Here is a 21,534-nt window from a genome sequence, read left to right as displayed (position 1 = left end):
TATGCGTACATTAATGTACAGTGACAGAGTCTGCATTATACTCATCCCTCATCTCAGTAATGCTCTTGGTTCTGACCTTCCGCACACTGATATTTTATTACTCCTAGAGGCAGGAGTAATACAAGAAGCCATAGTGTTGCTGAAGTCAACACACATCCAGATGTATTTTTTTTAAATGTTATCTCTAGGGAAGCTTGATGACAGTTTATTGATACTGAATCTTGCTAGTAAGACAAAACTGATGCATGCAAGTATTAGGTGTATGAATAGGTAGATCACAAAAAACCACCAGTCACTTGGTGCTGTTTTCTCAGTCCAGAACTGTTAATAATACCATTGAAAATTCGTGGAAATACTCGCTGCCAAACATCATCTGTCAAGATTCTTTACAGATAGCACTCTCAAGATGTTTTTCTAGGTGAAACCTTCTAATGTCTCCCCTGAGTCCCACTAAAGCATGTTGAAATGTGGTAGCATAGGGCACCTTTATGATTTTCCTTTGTAGGGTTTTCAGTGGAAGTAGAAAAATCTGTGGATATGGGAGTACTGTCCCTTTTTAACGGAGCAGCTTATCTCACAGAAAGGGAAATGAGGGGCATGGGGGAACATCCTGAGTACTTCACAATGTTATAAACCAACATCCCATTAATTCTTTAGCCTCTTTGATGGAGTGTGCCGCATGAGGTGCAAATCAGTGGCACTTTTGTGCATTGGACCTGTCCTCTTAAGAGAAGTGCTCCAGAACCACCTTGTCATTTCAAAAATACTACATAATAGTTGTCAGTATTGACCGGAGCTAGATTAAACTAGCTTCCTGGAAATATAAGGCTATATATCCCATTAATAATCTCCTGAACTATCCAGCCTGCCACAACGTAATACTTCAAAAAGTAGGCAAGCTACTCAAAATAAATCTTCAAAAGCTTCTTCCTGTTTACTGTGGAAACCTTGCAAAATATACCCAAAATGATACCACTGATCTCCATTACGTGCATTATTAGTATTCCTCTATTTATATTTTCTGGCTTATTAAATGTAAATATAAATGCAAGCCTTCTGTTCCTCTGTGAATAATTTGTTGTGTTGAAACAAAACAGGATCATATCCTGTGAATACAGTTTTGCATAATCTGATAATTATTTACATAATCTGGTTATTATAGGCTCAGAATTGTTTTAATGTGGCTATAATTGTTAAACATCTGAAATTCTCTATACTTTTTGTGTCTATGAAATCATTTCATTTATGGAAAAATGTTTCTTAGTACTTCACTAAGCTCAGATTTGAGGCCGTACTTGCAGAAGATGTTAGGAAGTTTACTTTGTGCTTTCACTTGCTGCTGCCTGGCCGCTGGAAGATTTCCTGTTGGCACTGTGGGATCAGGCCAGTAAAGAATAAGGCATCTTTCTAATAAGGTCATGGTTCTGTTGGCTTAGAGAAGAGTTTCTCTGCTTATTTGAATAGCTTCATTAACTACAGTGCAACTGTTGTGTGTGAGAACATTGTGTAAATAATGGGTATGAGGAAGGCCACTATCATATAATCCATTAAAGTATTGCATGCTATGGTGTAGTCCATTAAGGGGAAATAAGGTTAGGATTTCATTCCAAATAGTTAGAGGGAAGGTTTGATTTTTCTCTCCTCCACTCAAATGGAGGAAGAACGAAGTGTATATAGAGAGGTAGAATGCTACATCACAGTCTCTTGCAAGTATTGAGTTTTAACATCCATACTGCAAGGGCCTTTTGATAAAGTTTAGGAAGTTGACAGGAAACACCAAGGTCTAGCTTAGCTAACGGATATCTGGTGTTAAGACCAACTGGATTTTTTTCTTCAGTCATCACATAAATCTGGTGAAACTTAATCTTATTACAGAAAATAAAATGCCAATGATGTTATGATGTTATACAATGATGTTATACAATGATGTTGTATGATGTTATTTCACTTTTAGAAATTAGAATGATACCAGAATTTCTTAATCAGGAATACTTACCAGAGAATTTGAATACCTTTGTTCAAAAGTAGAGAGAAAGGTATAATTTATAATGAAAATAAGAACAGATTGTTTTATACACAGCTAGCACCTATGCTTAAAGTTGTCTTACAGTTCACATTAAAAAAAAATCCTGTGTATAGGGACTTTGAACTTTGCCAAAACGTAAACTATTGGGGTGAAATTTTCCTTGCTATGTGTGTGTCTCTTGCTAAATTCTTGTGGAATAGGTGTCTATCAAAAACACAGTATGCTGCAGCCTGTTTTTGTGGTAGTCTCACATTGGTAAACCTGATTGCATTCCTTGAAAATCATCTTTCTGATATTTTTATTCTGAAAGGTATTTTCAGTGTTAAAAGCAATGTGGCTACCGAGGGAAGTACTGCAGCAAGTTCACTAGGATTTCAGCCCTGCGAGTTCTGAGGATTCATCTGTGCACCTGCAGAACTCAGCTACAGGATTAGAAGAAGAGGGAGAAAATGCTTTAAATTTTTATTTTAGTGGCACTTCTGAAGAGCAAATAGTGCCAAAAATGCAAAATTCACCAATTAATCCAAATCACAGCTGTTCAAGATTGAATTACTTTTTTTAAAGAAAAAAACAATCTCTAAATCATGTAATGATTAAATGGCACTCAGTAACAGGCATAACCATGTAGCTGCGGATGTAAGGGAACAAGTATAGTGGGACTGAAATGTGAAAATAAAACTGAGGAGGGGAAGGCATAGTTATGTCATGGGCACCTCAGCTAACTGGCTAATTTTTCTGTCTTTCTGTGCAAGGTTACTTCAGTACCTGCAGCCTTTGCTTTCCCTCCCTGTAATTGCAGCAAATAGCTTGTTATCTGAAGTGTTTTCTAAACCCTTTTAAAGCTGACCACTCCGTTTTCTTTGTGCTGTGTTTTCTCTGCACTCAAAACACACACACACATATGGTTAATGAAGACAAAAATCTTGAGCATTCTTAGTCACTTAACCAAAAGCAGATGTTCATGGTTATGCTCTTCTTCCCTTGCCTTTAAAATTCATGAGTGAACACAGTGCTCAAGAAACCAGCAATAATATCAGTTGCTTCAGGTTGGCATAGCACGAAAGGACGCTCCCTGCAATGCTCAGCGCTCAAGGCCTCGTGCCGGCTGGTGTTCAAGCAAGCTTGCCTGATCTTTCCTTCCAGCTGCAGATGGACGGCACCCCCGGTCCTGCTGCTGGAGCACGGTGGCAACGCGTGACCTTCTTCTCTTCGTCCCTTCCACCTCCTGACAGCCTGGGGCTGGATGTCTCACGAGGCTGGGCAGTGCGGCACTGCTAGCACTTCTCCACTGAGCCCTCTGTCCCTTTGGGCTTCCCAGGCTCCTGATCTTTCCTTAGCAGAGTCCTGGCTGGGCACCATCCCGTCACCTGCTCAAGTGGGAATATGCCTGTGAGCAGTGCTTGCTACCATCCTGCCCAGCGCAGAGGAGCCCGGTGCAGCCGCCCTCCTGCCTGCCGCAGCATACGCAGATATAGGAAAGGCAGCGCGGCGGCTGCATTAGCATGGTGCCTCTTTCAAGGCTCATTAGCACGGTGCAGGTCTGCGCTGTTCTGGCTGAGCTGCTTTCAGTCCCATCGTAGCCATGGCTGACAGCTGCTCAGGAGTGTTTACAGCACACTCCAGTGCACCACGTAGCCTGGTCTAATAGGGGAGGTAGGCACTTCACCTGCTGCCAAACAGAACAACTTTGTTTGCATATTTGGACACGCAAGGGCACACACTCCAGCCTGGGGAAGCGATGTGGGATCTGTACTTCTTCAGCGGCTTACCTTTGTTCAAAATTAAAAGCTGAGGATGTCTTTTAACTGGGATTGTAATGACTTTATGTTCATGTTTCTGTTCTTTAGATGCTGTTCGGTGCGCAACAGCCAGATGCTACCTCTAACAGCTACGTATGGCACTGGGTTGATAGTTGTGGTAAATCACTAGGGAAGTGGGTTTTAATAATGAAATCCCAAACAACTCATTTTTGGATTACATGGCTGTTCGGTTTTTTAAATAGAGGAAAAAACAAAGAAAACCTAGGCAGCCTAAGCCATTGAGATATTAACCTAACGGAACTTATTCCATCTATGCTTTTTAGTATTCTATTTTCTCCTCTGCCCTTCTTAATGCAAAAATATTTGCTTGAGGCAAATCCATAAAAATATCATATTAGGAGAATTGCATAATATCTCCTAAAAATAGGAAGCAGGAATCTAGGACTACAGAAATCCATTTTACTCAGAGAAATGAATGACTGAACACGAAAACAAGATTGTAACAAGTTACTGTACTGCCATGAAAGGTAAGTCAGGCAGTTCAGTTGACTTGGCTGGGTGTCATATTTTGTACTGTGCTCACTGGGAGACTAATTGCTTGAAATAAATATTTGAAGATCTCGGTGTCTGGTCCTTGTAAGCTGTTTGATCAGTTTGGTATTTCTGATAGGATCTGTTTTTTATAAAACCTTAAAAATTGCTGCTAGGCAGTTTTTATGCTATGTTGTCCTAGCCATAAATGTGCAGTGAGGTATGGGGTTTAGGTAGACCTCATCTGTATTAACATAACAGATCTGGGAATGGTCAAGCAGTAGTTCATACTATACAGGTCATCTTTCCTCCTTTCCCAACTTGTTTCTGCTCCTTTTGGGAGGCTTACTTCTACCCCTCTTGCCTCAGTCAAATTTTCTCAGCATTTTAAGATTGAAGAAGTTGTACAGAGGAGGTTTTCCTCTACTTGCACTGGACATTATCAGCTCTTAGGACTGTTTCTCAGATTCGTAAAGCACTCAAAATCAGCAAGAGCAGCTGAGGGATAAGTGGAGATTTTAAATGCAATGAGTGTTGCCTTAAGAAAACCAGAGATCTCTGAAGGTGAGCTGGGTAGCTCTGTCACTGTGCCATGTTGCCCATTAAGCAGCTGTCTGTGGGCTGGGGTCAGGCCTGGCCCCTGATGTCTGAATGCTCGAGCTGGCAGAGCAGTGGGTGGCTGATGGCATCGAGCAGTGCTCAGGGCTGCTGGCATCCCGCTGCCTGGACCAGCTGTGGCAGAGCTGCAGGGGGAAACCCTGAGAAAGCAAACCCTCGAAGGAGAACAGGGACAAGTTGTGTATTTGTAAGGACAGGTGCAAAACTGTGGGGATGGGAGATTAGTGTTGGAGATGGTGGGATCTGAACAGAGTGGCTGATAAACTGTTCATTGCACTGCTTTGCAGCCTATAAAGCTCTGTATGTGTGGTTCCCCCATGCATGTTTGTGCACGAGGGGAAAGTGGGTTTGTTTTATTTCATGTCTCCCAGCTGAAAAACTTGTGATTTTGTTCTTACAGTGCTGGGTATTAACGTACCTTTGGAGACTAGTGCCAGCAGTGTCTTGGTAATGCTTACTTTGAAAAGATTTTATTCACTGTACAAAGTGGGATGACAGAAATGTGGTGCTTTTATGCAGAATGACCGCGGATAATTTTATACCCCAAGCTTGCATCTTTAGGGCTGGTTCACAAAAGAAAAAGAAAGAATAACACGCAGAAAAAAGGATCTGACTTCTTTGTTGTAGGATTGTGCAAAGCTGATTGTTTCTAAAGCTTAAATATGTTTGCACCCTGGCTGTTTGGGATGGTCTTTAGAATTATTCTATGCTGAATTGGATCCTTATTTTAGTGGCCTACATCTCTGACCTGCACTTTGCTTACTCTTGTAAGTCTTCCTTGTTGAAAGTAATTTACACTGCAGTGTGGCATAGTACAGCTGTGCTAACAAGAAAATACTGTTGACAGTTGTGATAGATGCATCTACCACTTAGTAAGCACAGAAGAGTTAAACCGATTGCATTTTTACAGTCTGTATGTTTCTCTGCTTACTGTTTGTGTTCTGCTGCTTGAAAAACAGCTTAGTTGCATAGTAAATCTCTCTAATCAACACAAGAAGGGAACAAAAAGAACATGCACCCTCATTTGTTAGAGCTGCTTCAGAAGGGTGGACATTTGAAGGATGTATTCTGGGAAATTTGTCCCTCTTCTTCAGAAAGCCTCGTTAATATGAGCATAACTAACCAGGCATCTCAGGAGAGGACAGAGGCACATTCATTAAAATTATGTGAAAAAACAACCCATATAACAGATATCTATCATAATGATACTTCTGTTGTCTCTCACTGCAGTGTCTAGGCAATAAGTTCCATAAAGCACAGAAGGTCCAAAGTGTGTAGCTGACAGCAAGGGACTATGTTTTGAGCTCAGATGCTCACTCTGTGCCTCTTTGCATTCAGCTCTAATGCATTCAGTTCCCTTTACATGCTTCTCCTTCTCTCCCCTCCCTCCGAATTAAAGCTCACCTTCATTAGGAGAAGTCCCCAGTCAGACCTTCTGCTTGCTGTAACATAGACATGCATGCTATAGTGGATATATAAAAATACTGCTGGATGACAAGCCATAAATAATGTGCCTACTGACTCCTGATGAGATACTGCCACAATGTTTAACGCATTTATTAACCATATAGTGCTGTGATTTGTAGAAACTGGATTCATAATTGCAATATATCATTTAGGGGCATAAATCTAGGACTATAGTGTCTTCAAAGAATGGAGATAGAGGGATTTTTGGGGGTGGGAAGAAGAGAGTTACTAGGTTTGGGAGATCTTACAATGGTTTTAGGTGCAGGGCAAGAGAAGACTAGGTTAGGGTGTGGTGAGTCTGAGCAAGGAAATACAAATGAACTCATTTAGGAGGCATTGGGATTAGAGGGTTACATGTAGGCCCACAGATTCCGTTTTAAGTAAATCCGTAATGGAGGCTGGAGAAGAAATCTCTCTGTAAGTAGTATTTCTTTCTCCTTTGAGAAAACCAGTTACCCTCCCGGTCCCAATTCCCCCTTCTTTCTAGGAAAGAGAGAAGTAGAATTTTGCTTCTAGGCATGAGGGTGTTTTCTTTTCTGGACATGCAGCCAGTTTCTTTACCAACTTTTGACTAAGCCCAACACCTTACTTTGAATATTAAAAGCTAAAAGTTGTGAAGGCCAAAACAAGGCTTGTGTGACTAATGTACATTGTACTGCAGAGCTCATCACGAGGTGCGTGAATATGATTCTCTCTAAATATCATCTGTTGCTTGTGCTACCACAGAGATAAGATTCTCTGTAAAAGCAGATGTTCATTTCTGCTGAATATAAAAGCTTAAGTGAGTGCAAGATTGTTGGCAGTATGGGGGCAGATTTGTCGGAGTAGCCCACATTACTGAATTATAGTTCCCTGCAAAGCCAGGATGAGTGTCAGCCCATCCTGCATAACTTCATTTTACAGTTCGAGGTATGTCACAGCTGAATATGTCATTAGCAAGTGCTATTTTACCTTAGTGGAAGAGATCTCATACCACTTTCCATATGTTTAACCAGTTACTCTAAGCTGCTTTTCTTTCACAGTTTTTTTTTTTAAATATATATATTTTATTTTTACCAGCTCAACTCTGTCTTCTGTTTAATGATGAAATTCCCGTAGATTTTCTTGTCAGCAAATAAGAGCTTTATAAAAAAATAAAAATAAATGTAAGATTGAATACAGACTTATTTGTCACTTGTGTGTGCTGTTTTGCTCCTGTGGAATTAGGTGTTTCCAGCACATTTCAAGATACCCTCTTGCCTGCATGTTAGGCACACAGGGGGCCTGAGATGGGGGTTTGGCGGTGAATCTTTACAATCTTGCATAATGAACAGCTCTCATTTCCCAAATTTGTTGATGGCATAGATACTCCCTGTGAGAATAGTTTGCAGCTGTACACGATGGGCACACATTTCTATTGTTTAATTTTTTAGGATAATGGAAGATGTTGTAGAGTAAATATCCAGTGGCTGAGAATATCCTTCATAATTCAAATGCATGTCTACCCATTTGGGTGTATTTCCACCAAGGCAATCAGCATAACATCCAACTCCTGATTTTTTACCTCAGAACAGGCATTCTCTCACCATAGAACAAATACAGCAGCTCTGCTACATGTAGAGCCCTTTGTAGAGAGGCAGGAAGAATTTTCCCCTTAGGTTGTAATTACAGGACATATGCTTTCTATAGCACTCTTCAACACGTAGGGTTTTCTTTCCATTACTTGTGATTTAGTGATGCACTGTTATATTACAGTAGTGCAGCCTATGCCAGCATTTCCATTATAACCCGTTTTTACAGGTTTATAACTCAACAGTAAAAGTGTACTCTTCCAATTTGAAACTTGGCATATAATGTCTCATCTCATCCTCAAAGTGATATTTTTTCTTTTCCTCTGCCTTTCCCCCCCAAAAAAGGCTACATTTTTGCTGTATTTTTAAATGGAAGATATTGTTCTTTCTGTTTTGATAGGAGAAAAGCCTGCCTGACTATTAAAATTACTTCTCAATTCTAAGGGAGAACTTTGTAATAGAAATTGCTAGTGAATAAGTGTTGTTGATATTAGAATAACTATACTAAGTACATGCTTGGATACAGAGAAGTACAACCTTCCAAACTAAAGCTATGGAATATTGATCAAAGTGATTGAAAAGCTTTTTTTTCTTCTTCTTTTTTTATGTTGATTTTGCTTCTAGCTGCTGATTTTACCCTTAAAATGGTGTCCTCAATAGTAAATATGTTTTAGCTTCTGTACTTTATCAAGCAGAATGAAGCAAAGGAAGACTTTACTGCATATAGAGAAAATAAAGATGGATTATCTCCTTTGTTGTTTGAGGAACACAGTACTGAAGGAACAAAAACTCTTTAACTTTGGTGCTGGGACCAACTAGCAAGGGTACACTTGTAGTTAGCACAGTGTTGCAAATCCAGAACAGGCCTATATAGCAAAGAACAATGTTTCCAACAGAGATATGCTTTTGTGGAGAAGGAAATTTACCAGTAAAGGACCAAGTAGGAAATAGGCAGCTTTTATAGTCCTTATAGTTTATACAGTTAAGATCTGAACATCTACTCATGCCTCCTTTGAATTTGAATTGCATTTCAATGCAGTGTGTGTTTAGAATATAAGAAAATCAGGACGGAAGTCCAGTTTCTTCTTCTTTGCCCATCTTCTTGGGCCAGTCAGTTAAGAGCTGAAATCTACCCACTTGCCATTAAAGGAAGTTTCCTAATCCGTGTGGAAACCACCACCACTGCAAACACAGCAGGAAGGCTTCACTGTGTTGCTGCTTCTTGCAGTAAGTTTACTTCAAGGCATTTCTTTTTCCATTTAGATAGTTAAATTTATGCTTACCATAACCACTTTAATGGTAGTAATTAGAAGAAAGGGAATGTAAGAGAGAGATTTCATGGAGGGTTTTTATTAATTAATTGAGCTATTATTTTATCATATATTTTAAAACTGCCAACATATATACAATATGCGTTCTTTCTATAGCTAAGCTGTCTCATTTAAATCCCAGCTGTTTTCAATTGTCTCTAATATATCTATTTATAAACAAAAAAGTATCATGAAAATGTTCTTCTTAATGAGAAGTTCAGTTCCTCCATTTGGATTCTAAATTCAGTAATTAGGTTGAAGAATAGTTTGTTTCCAATAGGCAGCATCAATGGCTCTCAGATACAAAATAAAATGGCCATACGTGGAACTGAAGTTTTGTAAGGTATAAAATCGAATGCTTAGCACTTCCTTGCATCATCTTTAATTCAAACCAGCTCTGACAAAACCAGTAGGATGCTGAAGTGTAAAATGCATGCAACACAGTGAGATTCAGATCTTCATTTTGTGCAGGGAATAAATTGGTAATCCCATGAAAACTTCCAGGTGGAAGTGTCAGATGTGCCCAGTGCAGTCAGTAGTTTTGGTGTGTAAATCCAAATCTGTGTGTGTGTAAATCCTGTGTGTGTGTGTGTAAATCTTTGGTGTGTAAATCCTTCTGTTACAAGATTTGATTGTACGTTTAACACTGGAAGGTCCTGTAAAAGAGTGCTGTTTATGTTTCTAGAATACAAAGAAAAAAATGATATTGAGATTACTGGAGTACTTACATCAACCACAGCACCATTTAGTAACAACATCTTCGGCACCATGGGGATTAGTATTACTATTATAGAAAAGTAGAAAACTACCGGCCCAGTCGTGTTCACTCGAGCAATGGAAATATTAAGCACCTTGTGTTGCTAGACAGAGTGTACACTATTGCTTTCATTTTGTGTGATGCTGCCACCTCAGATGTTTCTTACTTCAGTCAGTGTGGAGAGCACACAGCGAATGGATGCTCATTGTAAGACGTGGATGAAGATAAATCAAATTCATTTGGGGGGCTTTGATCATCAACAATTTTCATGCATTTAATAATATTCCATGTATAATTGTGAGCATAATGTAAACAAACAGCTCAATTTAACTTACAGGTATATACATAAAAGACATTAAATGTTCTGTTTATAGCTTTCTCTGCAGCAGCCATACAATATATTAAAACTATGCTCATGTTTTGGCAATAGCATGTGGAGAAATTACATACGTTCTCAAGGATGAAATACTCCTGTGTTATGTATTTTCCTAAAACTTAGAAATATAGTAGATTTTTTGTTATTACACAGCGGTATTATGGTGCTTTTTAACTGTCATATTTAATTTCTTCTCCTGAACATCCAGCATCATTTTTAAGGGGCCACAGAACATAACATGTTCTTTGCAGCTGGTGGCACTCAGCATTGTAATTACTGAGTACCCTTAGCTGACTGTTTTAAAGTTTTGTTGTAAATTCAAATCAGAATGTGAATGTCATTGGAAAACATGAAGTTACATTTTTAAAATGTATTCGCTAATCATGTGCAAATCACTGTCAAAATCATAGGAGTATGACAACCCCTGTGAATTTATCGAATTGTTTTGTGCTGCTGTATGTGTAAACGTACAGGGAATAAATTCTGCATTTGTTCATAGGCACAGAAGAAGCGGAAATCCAATGAATCTGTAGATACAGAGCTCTGTCTTAATGAGGTAAGAGTGCAGATCATGTATGTTTCATAGCCACAGGTGTGTCCCCTAATATAAAATTCTCAACGACTTCCAAGATTATAATGGGCTTACCCCACACTAAATTCTTGTTAGCATAGTTATGTTTGGATACTGTAAAGTATTAAAGATTGATCTTGCTCAGAAATCCAGAACTGGGCTCAAAGTGGCTTCTACTGACTTTGTATTTTAATAGCTGTACACGTTTAGGCAAATCCCATGGTAATTAATATTGTACCTATCATGTATAATTAGTTAATAATCTGTAGGAAACAAGATGATAAGGCTTTTAACAAATACAGAGAAACACACTGGACATCATTCTATGGCTAACAAAAATGAACAATTTCGGGCCTGAACTGATGTTCTCATCAGAAGACATGATGCTCAGAAGACAGACTGGTAGCCCCAAGAGACAAATAACCTTCCAGTGCTGTTTGACTACTCTGAGCCTGACCTCCAAGGCTCCATTTCAGACCTGAACATTACTTCGGTTTCGATGTCTGTCGGTCCATATCCTTTGTACTGAGTCTCTCAGGAAGCTTAATAATTAGTGAAGTACATAAATTAATTTTTACAATGTGAAAGACCAACTGTACAGCAAGGCCAATTGTAGTAGTATAAGCCACCAAATGGATGTGACCATATCTTTTAGGTTCTCCTTTGCTGATCCAAGTTTTACAGTGTTTCGAGACAATGGCAGTTCTGTAGCCCAGTTCTAATTCTTTAGGTTCTGTTAAGAATTTCCTGTAGATACTAGAATAAAGTTTAATGACGTGTGAAGAACCAAGACTATGTTAACAACATGCAGGAAAGTTAATGGATGCGTTGGCATCTCATGCTGGCTAAAGACCTTTCACAAGAAGGCCCGTGTAACTGTAGCTTGCTATCAGACTTGCTGGTCCACCTTAACCCACATCCTGTGACAGTTTCCAAAACACAGATGCTAAGGGTTGAGTATAAGATGAGAGAAAGCATATTGTGATAATTCCCGCAGTGCCTCCTAGTACATCCAACAGTTTGTAGCTCAAGGACTTCCAGCCAGCGAGAATCCTATCAGATGATAGCAAAGGGAGGGGGAATGGCATGGAGATCTCTCCAGGAGTTGTTCCCTGGCTTTGTAATTACTAGTTTCTGTGGGAACTGATGCTCTATAATCATTCTTGGTATCTGCACTTCTGCATAGTTCTAGCTTGTACCTTGGCTGATTGGCTCTCCAGGATGGGGGAGGCTTGACCCCTCTGAGGAAGCTACATCCCTGAATGTTTTCAAACTCCGAGTAGGCAGGGTATGAGCAACTTTACTTTGAGTAGATTGGATTTAATGACCTTACTCAGAGGTGCCTTCCAGTCTAAATTGTTCCGATTCTGTGATTATACATGCATTTTATTTTTACTTTTTTAACTGACAATGATAAGCAATGAAAAATATTCTTTACACTTCCTACTTAAATAGTTCACTCTAATCTGGCAATCTATACTTGCCTATGCCTACTGCTTTATTATTGGTACCAAAGGATACAATAAATAATAAATAATAATCATAAAAATAAAAATAATAAATAATTAATAATAATAAATAAATAATGCCGCAAAGAGGGGAAGAGAGATTAAGAAAGAAAAAATTTAATAGGCTTGAAACCTCAATCTTTTCTGATCCCATGGATTAGATTTTATCTGTTGCCCTCCAGGAGTAACTTGTTATTGAAGTTGTTCTGTTGACTTTGCAGAACTTGCAGTTTCACTGGGGGTCCTGCGTTTGTGGGTATTTTTATTATTATTTTTTAAAATAAACTGGCATGATAAACACAGATGGCTAAAACAAATAGCCATGTTTAACAAGGGCAAGTTTTACACATGGAACCACTGTTAGAGATTTTTTTACTACGTTATTCCTTTTTTTTTTTTTTTTTTTTGAGTCATGCTATGCTGGTGCTATACATTAATGATATTTTTATCCTTTAACTTTAAAATGTTGTCATTTCACTTCTGTTTTTATGCTTTTTAAATATTTCAATTTGTGACTGTGATATATAGGTAACTGTGGAGGGTGGCACATGAACAAACATGATGAATTTCATGATATAGATTTGAATATTTTGCAATGAAAATGTGTAATGGTGACCAAGGAAAGTGTTGTGTCTTGCAGAATGCTATTGGGAAAGACAACACAGCAGGAGTCTCCACCAGTCACATATCTTCGGAGAATTCATTTGCTCTTCCTACAAGCTTCTACGCAAGCACACCTCTCATTCTGATGACAATTGCACTCTCACTCTGTTTGTTCCTAAGCTCATCAGTCGTCTTGTAGCTGCATTACAAAAGGACGTGTAAAAAAAAAAAAAATCTGTTTCCTGTCCTCTGTTGTTTATCTGGAATTCCAGGTCTGGGGGCTAAGCTGAGGCACTCCTGCTAGAACAGTTTCAGTCAGCTGGAATTTTTTTTTCTCTCTAAAAAAGCTTCTTGTGATATTTAGAGGCTTTGTGAAATACTTGGTGCAGTGCTACATTCCAAACCCAAAAGGCTTTTGGGCATGCAGTGTTTTAAAGAGACAGTGTGTAAATTTGCCTGTAAAGCGACCTGGTTGGATTATTTTAATAATTACATTAATTCTAGCCTTTACCCGAGAAGGATGGCAGTTTTCTTAAGATCCTATTTATCTCATTGAATAGTTTTGGTTTTCAAATTGATTAAACTTCAGACTATCAAGGATGCCAGGCTTTTGTCTAACGGTGAATGTTCTCTCAGAGAGTGGACTTTATGAAACTTCCTCATTTGATAAATTGCTACTGATGTTAAACTCTTTCAGTGTATTAGCATTTTCCTCTTTAAATGTTTATGTACTGTAAGTGATTCTGCGTTCCCTGCTGAGAAGCCATTATAATTCGCATACAGGTATAATGTATGTCTTTCAGTTAAATTCTCATAAAAATAGAGTGTGGCATAGAACTTTCTAACAGTACATTTATCTTTTAATTATAATCATCTAGCCTTAACAAGGGTGAAGATTCTTTAAATTAACAAGAAGCAGCCATTGTGAAAGCTTCATAAACATATATTTCTTTAAATTCATGGATGAGCAGTAGAAACAAGTTTTGCTACAGGAGTTCAGCTATACAGTTGCTGGTCTTCTCTGCTTCCGTTGTGATACTATAGTCCAGTTATTATATTTTTCTTAATAAAAAAGATACACAATTTATTTGCTCTACTAAAACAGCACTATCTGTTTATACATAGCTGATAGCGTCAGCTCAGAAAGTTACAGGAACTTCATGCCTTACTTCTCTTATCACAACATTGTAGAGGGAAAAGATGTAGTGGTACGATAACTGAGTTTTATTTCTGAGACGGCTAAAACCAACACGGAAGGATGGTTGATCCAATTACAAGGCAGCATCATGCACACTCACCCATGTGACAGGCTTTTCTCATCATAGTAGTTCTTACTGCAGCCCATGGGATTGCAGGCATGATGTACTGTTTGCAAGACCTGTTCCTTAAACATTGTAGTGGTTTGGATGCCAGTATTGCCAGTATGCAAGATTTGAGCACTTTGGTTTTCATTCAGTGACGCTGACAGCCTCTGCTGGCTCATGATGGTTTTTCTGTGGTGTCTAGAAGGGATTCGTTAAAGCTTTAAGTGTCATCAAATAGGCAACGTTTCTCCTTAGGGCTGTCCTTATACCTTACTGTGATGGCTTGGTGACTGTTACAAGCAGTTATGTCTAAATGATCAACAGTAATCAGTTTTTGTTTTTCCTGGAAGTAGGAGATAACGTGACCAAGCAAAGAGTTCATCATGTTGAATTTTCATATTTACATTGAGACTCACACAATTGTGCACAGGCCTGCTTTGAAATGTCTGGATCAGTTATTTGCAATACAACTATAAGGTACAAATTACTGTTTTATAAACTGCAATGAAGTTTGAGAGTGTGCAAAGTACACATCTTACTAAGAGATTATTAAACCTATTGACAAGTTCATTTTTTGAGCTTCTTCTTAGCTAATAATAAACACTCAAATTCTAAAATTCACTTATGTACTCTTGATTATGGTCACATAATATAGGTTTCAAAGCACTGTGTATGTGATAGAATTCTAGGATGCCATGTGCCACTGAACATAACAAATTAGACAATATTACTTTTTAATTCTGTGCTGATAAGAAACTGCAAATTACTTTCAAAGGCATCAGAGCTGCTTTTGAAGAATATATAGCATATCATTACCAGCAAAGCCCATGTGGTTCCTGTTGCTCTTCTTGTGGAAGCTAATCAAATTATTGAAAACTAGTGACAACAGAAAAAAGATTATGAGATTCATGATTTAAAAAAAATAAATCAAATTCTTTTATGTCAAAAGGAACTGATAGTATAACCTATTGAAATGGTAATGAGCATAGTGTTATAATTCAAAAGTCTGACATTATCCAATTAAAAATATTTTCAAAACAAATTCATAAACATTACAATTATTAAATCCGTCTTTGATCAACAAAGCTTTCTTTAAAATATCATTTGTATTCAGCACATTAAACATTTTAAGCAGTATCAGGAATTTTAATAACCTCCCAGTATAGTGCATACCTTTTTGAAGATTTTATACATTTGGTTTGATTACAATATCTCTGTTACATTTAATACAAATTATTAGAGCTTTGACACTGTGTGATCCAGAATAAAAGCTGTTGATCACTTATACTGTAAACAACAACCTAATTAGCTTCTGATTACAAAAGAAATTGCTAGTTATCTGATTCAACGAGGGTTACCTTTCTTTGGAAATGCAATTATGGATATAGTAGAGGAAGAAATGGCATTTTATACAGCTAGCCATGTTACCACAAACAACACGGAGCACTCAAGCTTTCTTTCCTGTATAAATTAAAAGCATACTGAATTCTTAATTAAAAAAATAAATTGCTTATTAAACAGGCAAGAGGGAAAAAACCCTAAGAGTCTGACACTTAATGAGGTTTTACAGGCATCACCATGCAAATATTGGAAGATTTTTAGAAATTAGATGTGGCGTGGGTGATGTCAATTTAGCATGGTGACCTTGTCAGTGCAGTCATTTGCTACAGAACTGACGCATGCAAATTGTTTCACTTTTTCCCTTTCTGACCACTAAAATGCCATGTGTTGAGTGTTCAGCCAACGAACTAAGACTGGCTATTATATAGTATTTTAACACATTAATTTTATCAATGTACCAATAACATAGGATCTGTCCAAATACAGGATGTACATACAGATGACCTACTGTTTAAATGGTAAATTTAACCAATTCAGTTATGTTTAAATTAAATCATGGACTACCATAAACATTTACAAATCATCTTTTTCATCGAACGTAATAGAACAGACGTTGTCATTAGTATTATTAGTAGTGTGTATACACTGCCATGTTAAATAACCTGATTATTGTGTCTTATGTTCCTCCTTAAAAGTAGCACACAGAAAGATTAAATTCATTCTGAACTGAAATACATGGCTAATGTTCCAAAGTATTTAACATAGGTATTAATTCCACAAACTAGTTCAATGAAAGAGGCAACGAAGATGGGCCTTTCGGTGAAAATTATAATAATTAAGGCTTTCCTGTGCCCCTCCAAGGGGACCAGTGCAGACAGTGACGTCCACCACTGTGCAGTGGTCCTGCACCCGTGTCTGTGCGGTGGTTTGGTCAGGAACAAGGAGCACAGACCTTGTTTCACTGACTTCTCGCTCAGATCCTGTCTGTCTGTAGGGGAATGGGGAGGGAGGTGTTGAGCGCTCTGCAGGGGCCATGCATCCATCTCCACTGGGGCACTGCCACTTCCCATTGAACTCTTTCATTCCTACTGTGTCATTAGGAAGAATTAGGAGGAACAGGAATTCTTAATCATTTCAAAGCATTTGTAGACTCTGTCTGGAGACCTATTTCCAGATCATTTTCTTTTAATGAAGTTATATCCCAGTAAGACCCAAACTTTTGAAAATGAGGCTGTTCTGAGGAATGCTGCAGTTTGTCGGTAGATTGAAAACATGAAAATATACAGTACTTGCTAAGCCTATGTAATTAGGCTGGAAATGAAAAAAACAGAGAAGGAATCACCTTGAAATCTCAATCTGATCTTAATTTGTGTTTGTTGGCTTAATCACGATGATATTTCCATGGAAGAGAGATGGTGAGAAACCAGTGAAGAAGACCAAAACTCAGAAGAGCTCCCTGAAGGGACATAAATTGTGTGTGTCAAGTGCCATGAGTATCTCATACTTAGCACTGGGATTTGTTGAAATAGAAGAGCTGGATTCTGTTAGGACAAGAAACTCCATCAGAGCAAGCAGTAAAAAATGGACGAATGAGCAGATATTTGTACAGCAATTATAACTTTCTTTCATAAAATGCAATTGTTTGTCTTCAACAACGATGTGGATCTACCTCATTGAAAAATACACATTCACTGACAGGACTTCTGCATTAAATCTGTTCTGGATAAGTTCATCTGAGCTAAAGGGGCTCCCAAGGTTGTTTTATACCCATAAGGTTATTCAGGTTCTACCTGATGTCCATGACATCAAATAGAAGTATAGTTGATTCTGATGAACTTGGCAGAGAAATTAATCCAGTGACTCGTTAAATATTTCTCATCTTTAAATATTTGCTTATTCTTACCAGCTCCATTCTTCCTATGACATTTCAATTAATGGCTATTTCAGCTTCTCCTTTCACTTTGGAAGGTCATTTTCTCCATATTCTACAGTTATCCACTTTCTCATAAAAGAAAAGATTTTTTCCCTCAGTGGTTTTGTTTGTTTGTTTTTTAATTACAGCCTCCTGTTCTGAGAAAAAAAACCAACTGTGGTCAGGAATATGTCTCTGCTGAACCACCAACACCTTTTCGGGGGGAGGGAATTGCAAGTTCCTATTTTATCTGTTTAGCACTAGTTTGACTAGTACAAGCTAAAACATGAAGTTTCTATTCCCCAGATGGAATTTGAAATTTAGTTTGATACTGAATAAGGATTAAAAAGTTTTAAACTTTCACAATCTCTCAGAAATATTTAAATATTTTTAATGTATTTTCCACTTGGAATTTCAGTCAAATAGTGTCACTAAATAGTATTTTTTTCAAAAGTAAGAAGTTTCCTTGTGAAATTTAGATGTGTCCATTTGAAGGTAAAAAAATCAGGGAGGGTGATGAATTCCCATTTTTTAATTCAATATTTTCTCCACTTTCATATACCTTTGTTTCATGTTTTCTTCATCTGGGTATGTTTGCCTTCAGGGGATGGTTATACTTAATAGGTATGTTAGATGCGGTCAGGTCAATAATCAGAAGCTAAATCCCGTAGCTCCTACTCAGAAGCTCAGTCTCTTTTAGCATTCATAAAAGACGGAGCAAGAAATTCAAGATGTAGCCTGCAGATTATCTGAAATTTAAAAGAGCACAGACTCAAACAATTTCTCCATAGCATTTCTTATCGATATACACTGTGGTGTTATAATTTGGTGCCATCTAGACTAATCACTGAAGTTCTCTGAACACATTTGACCAGAGCAGCTGCAGTTTCTGCTGTTATACCTTTGCCAATAGCTGAGCTTTGTCATGTAAAGAGGCAGTTGCTGCCTGGATTACAGCAGCCAAACCTGATCTCACTTCAGCAAGGGTTAGTTCCCCTAACCCCATTTTCCCCTGCTCTTAGCAATTCCAACACACTCTAATTCTTTTGCACTACTTTTTAATCTCTCAGAAGGATAATTTCCTAGAAGTTGTATATGTAAGAGCAATTTTCGTCAAAATTCTCCTGTTAAAATACTACAATTGACTTTGTTCCTTGTGGACTTCTATCCTACAAAGCATTAACTAGCCCTTTATCAGCACCTTCAGTCTTATGAAACTAAGCAGCAGTTTGGGGGAATTGCCTTCCAGTAAATGAAGACATGCTTGTTTTTGGGCTTCCTCAAGCCACTCATTCCAAGAATTGATGGTATGAGTAAACAAACATGCATCGTGTTACATGGTGTCGTGGCAGTATGCTGCTCCCCATACTGGCTGGCTCGTGTCAAGCAGTTCACCAGTGTTGGCACCAAGATGCAAAGTTCCTCATGGCTCCTTCTGCTGGACATTGCTTTGACAGTAGGAGAGGACATTCAGTGTCCTGCTGTTGTAAGTGCAAAAACATCATACCTTATATTGATGTATTACTGTGTGAAATACATCCCCGGCCCCATTCCCCCTCCTAAATCCATTCGCTCAGTCTGCTGGGAAGCACCAAAGAGCTGGAAATGGTTGGCTGATGCCCACAGCTCTCAGTATCAGTCTCAGTGACCTAAGGCCATCTCAGGTCAGTGGTTATCTCTGTCCATTTCCTACTGCCTGTTTTGTGGCCAGTCGCATAAACGCAGTGCCACAGTAGGCACTAACTGGCAGCAGCATTCTGGCTGGCTGCAGATGCTCTCGCAGTACAGGAGCAGGTATGGTGGCACTACCTGGTCTGTACTGCACCTGGTCTTTGTGGCTTCTTCATCTAGGCAGTGTGAAGTTCACTTAGACCCCGCCTAATAAATCTTAGAGCTACAAGCACGCCACACCAGGTTCACTAGCTCCAGCTCTTTAGCTAGCTGGTCCACATAGAGTAAGAAGTTGATTTTGACCACTGCATTTGTCTTTAGGTAGGAAGCTTAAAAGGTACAAAAGCTGAACCTCAAAGATTTACTGGACCACGGGGAGACATAAACTCCTTCCAGCACAGAAGCCAGCAAATCTGCTGAAACTATGGCATAATTTTCAAAATAAAATTAAACATCATGGTCCTCTCCTAAGAATGCTTATGGAAAAGGATATACATGAAATAAGGTAACATTTGTCAAAAACAGGAGAAAGTCTGAAGATGTAGAAATTACTGGAACCACTGTTCATTTTAGGAGATACTGCAGGGAACACACTGCTAAGAAATAGAAATATATGTCCTGGTGGGTAGAAGGCAGGTAGAGAAATCATAGTTTGTGGTTTTTTTTGACATTGTGATTTGGCCCATGGAAACTATTCCCCTTTTAAGAGGTGAAGTAATTCTCACGGGAGTATGCTACCCGAAACACAGCTGATGGGAGCACAGCATCGCCTTCCCACACCTCAAGCAGGGTCACTGGTAATGACTGTGTGCTTTGGGGTGGGACAGGCACGTTAACCCTTAGGTGAAGTTGATTTGAGAAGGCTGTTTGTAAAGATTGATAGAGGTTGAACAGAGCCCTGCGGTGGATTGCGTCTGGCAGTTGGGAGTGCACAACCCAGGCTGAGCTGAGTTTATCAAGAAAATAGGAGTAACAATTGAAGGAAAATATGGTCTTGAATTTTACATTGCATCCTCTCTGGGAAGGTCACAGCAGAAGTGAGGGATAAAACCAACCTCTTAACACTTACCGATACCTTTCACTGTTTCTGGGTAAGAAAACATAAATAAGTCCTAAAGGTAGGCAGTGGAAGAAATCACTTCAAAGCCCTGCAACACAGGAGATTTAACTGGTGGCAATTATTAATCTCCATCTTCTCCCCTCCCCCAGAGTTATTGCCACTGAGTTTGCTTAACAGGGTTTGTATGATGTTTTGTGTGGCATTACTTAGTGCTGAAATGGTTAGCTGTGATTAATGCTGTTCATGCTGGGAAGGTGTATGTTTCTTTCACTTGAGGATATGTCTAAGTTTGCATTTCTTTTGTGTAAAGTGCATGTTGACAAGAGCTGCAGCGAAGAGGAAATAGCACGGGAAGGTTCAGGTATAAGTAATTTAGGTTAATAAAGGGATTAATTGTGGGTAGGCAGAAAGGATGCAGGTAGGGGAGGTAGGGGAAACTGGTACCGTTTGGACCCAGGAAGACTGGCATTCACTGTGAACTGAGGATATCCAATGTTAGCATTTTTTGTTTATTTGTTTTTTCATTTTTTTTCCTTTCTTTTTCCCAAATTATCTGCCTAGAACATGCTTCCATTTTCCGGAGGAAATTCTTACACAAATAGTTACCTTCTTGTGTAAATTCTATGTTGTCTTACGGATTTCTGTACATCTCACTGCAGGTTATGATGTGTCAGGTCTTCAGTCATAATGGCTGGTAATTTGTTGTAAAAAAAATAAAAACACTGTTCACTTGTTCCTGTTGACTTAGACGTTGCTCTAAGGACATTGCTTTTTGGACTGTTCACACTTCAGAAGTCAAGTCATGATGTTTGGCATTTTCTGTTAGCATAATTCTCCTGCATTACTGTTGTACATATCCAGAAAACAATCCCTCTCAATAAACATTATTCTCTTTTTTATTAAAAAGCATGTTTTTGTGAGAAAAAATTCCTGGTTGTTTGTTCTGTTTTGAATTATACAAAAGAAAGGAAGCTTGACTGGCAAGAAAAAAAAGGAAAAAAAAAAAAAAAAGAAAACAAGCTTATTAAAGGTTGAGCTCATTGTTCCCTGTTGTTTTACAGTCCACTATGATCTAAGAAAATAAGAAATAAAGCTTTTCCCTTTAAGTATCTGTGCATTTGCTTGCTCCCTAGTCTTTTTGTGCTAGTGAATGTGGCCTGCAAAATGAC

The 21,534-nt window shown here is 38.5% G+C and overlaps 1 protein-coding gene across 5 annotated transcripts in view; it reads left to right on the top strand.

Moving 5' to 3' along the window:
• GFRA1 (GDNF family receptor alpha 1) overlaps positions 1-21,476 on the top strand; it is a 147,634-nt gene extending 126,158 nt beyond the window's left edge. For all 5 annotated transcript variants that reach the window (XM_080597630.1, XM_080597631.1, XM_080597629.1 and 2 more), the window contains 2 exons: positions 10,895-10,951; positions 13,115-21,476. In XM_080597630.1, coding sequence (XP_080453756.1) covers positions 10,895-10,951; positions 13,115-13,276 — 219 coding nt within the window. In that variant the 3' untranslated portion in view covers positions 13,277-21,476. The remainder of the gene's footprint in view (positions 1-10,894; positions 10,952-13,114) is intronic.
• Positions 21,477-21,534: the final 58 nt, after the last annotated feature.

This window comes from Anser brachyrhynchus, assembly GCF_964034855.1.
Source record: "Anser brachyrhynchus genome assembly, chromosome: 6".
Taxonomy (NCBI): domain Eukaryota; kingdom Metazoa; phylum Chordata; class Aves; order Anseriformes; family Anatidae; genus Anser; species Anser brachyrhynchus.
The sequence above is the reverse complement of the archived record's forward strand: the minus strand, read 5'-3'. Positions and strand labels throughout refer to the sequence as shown.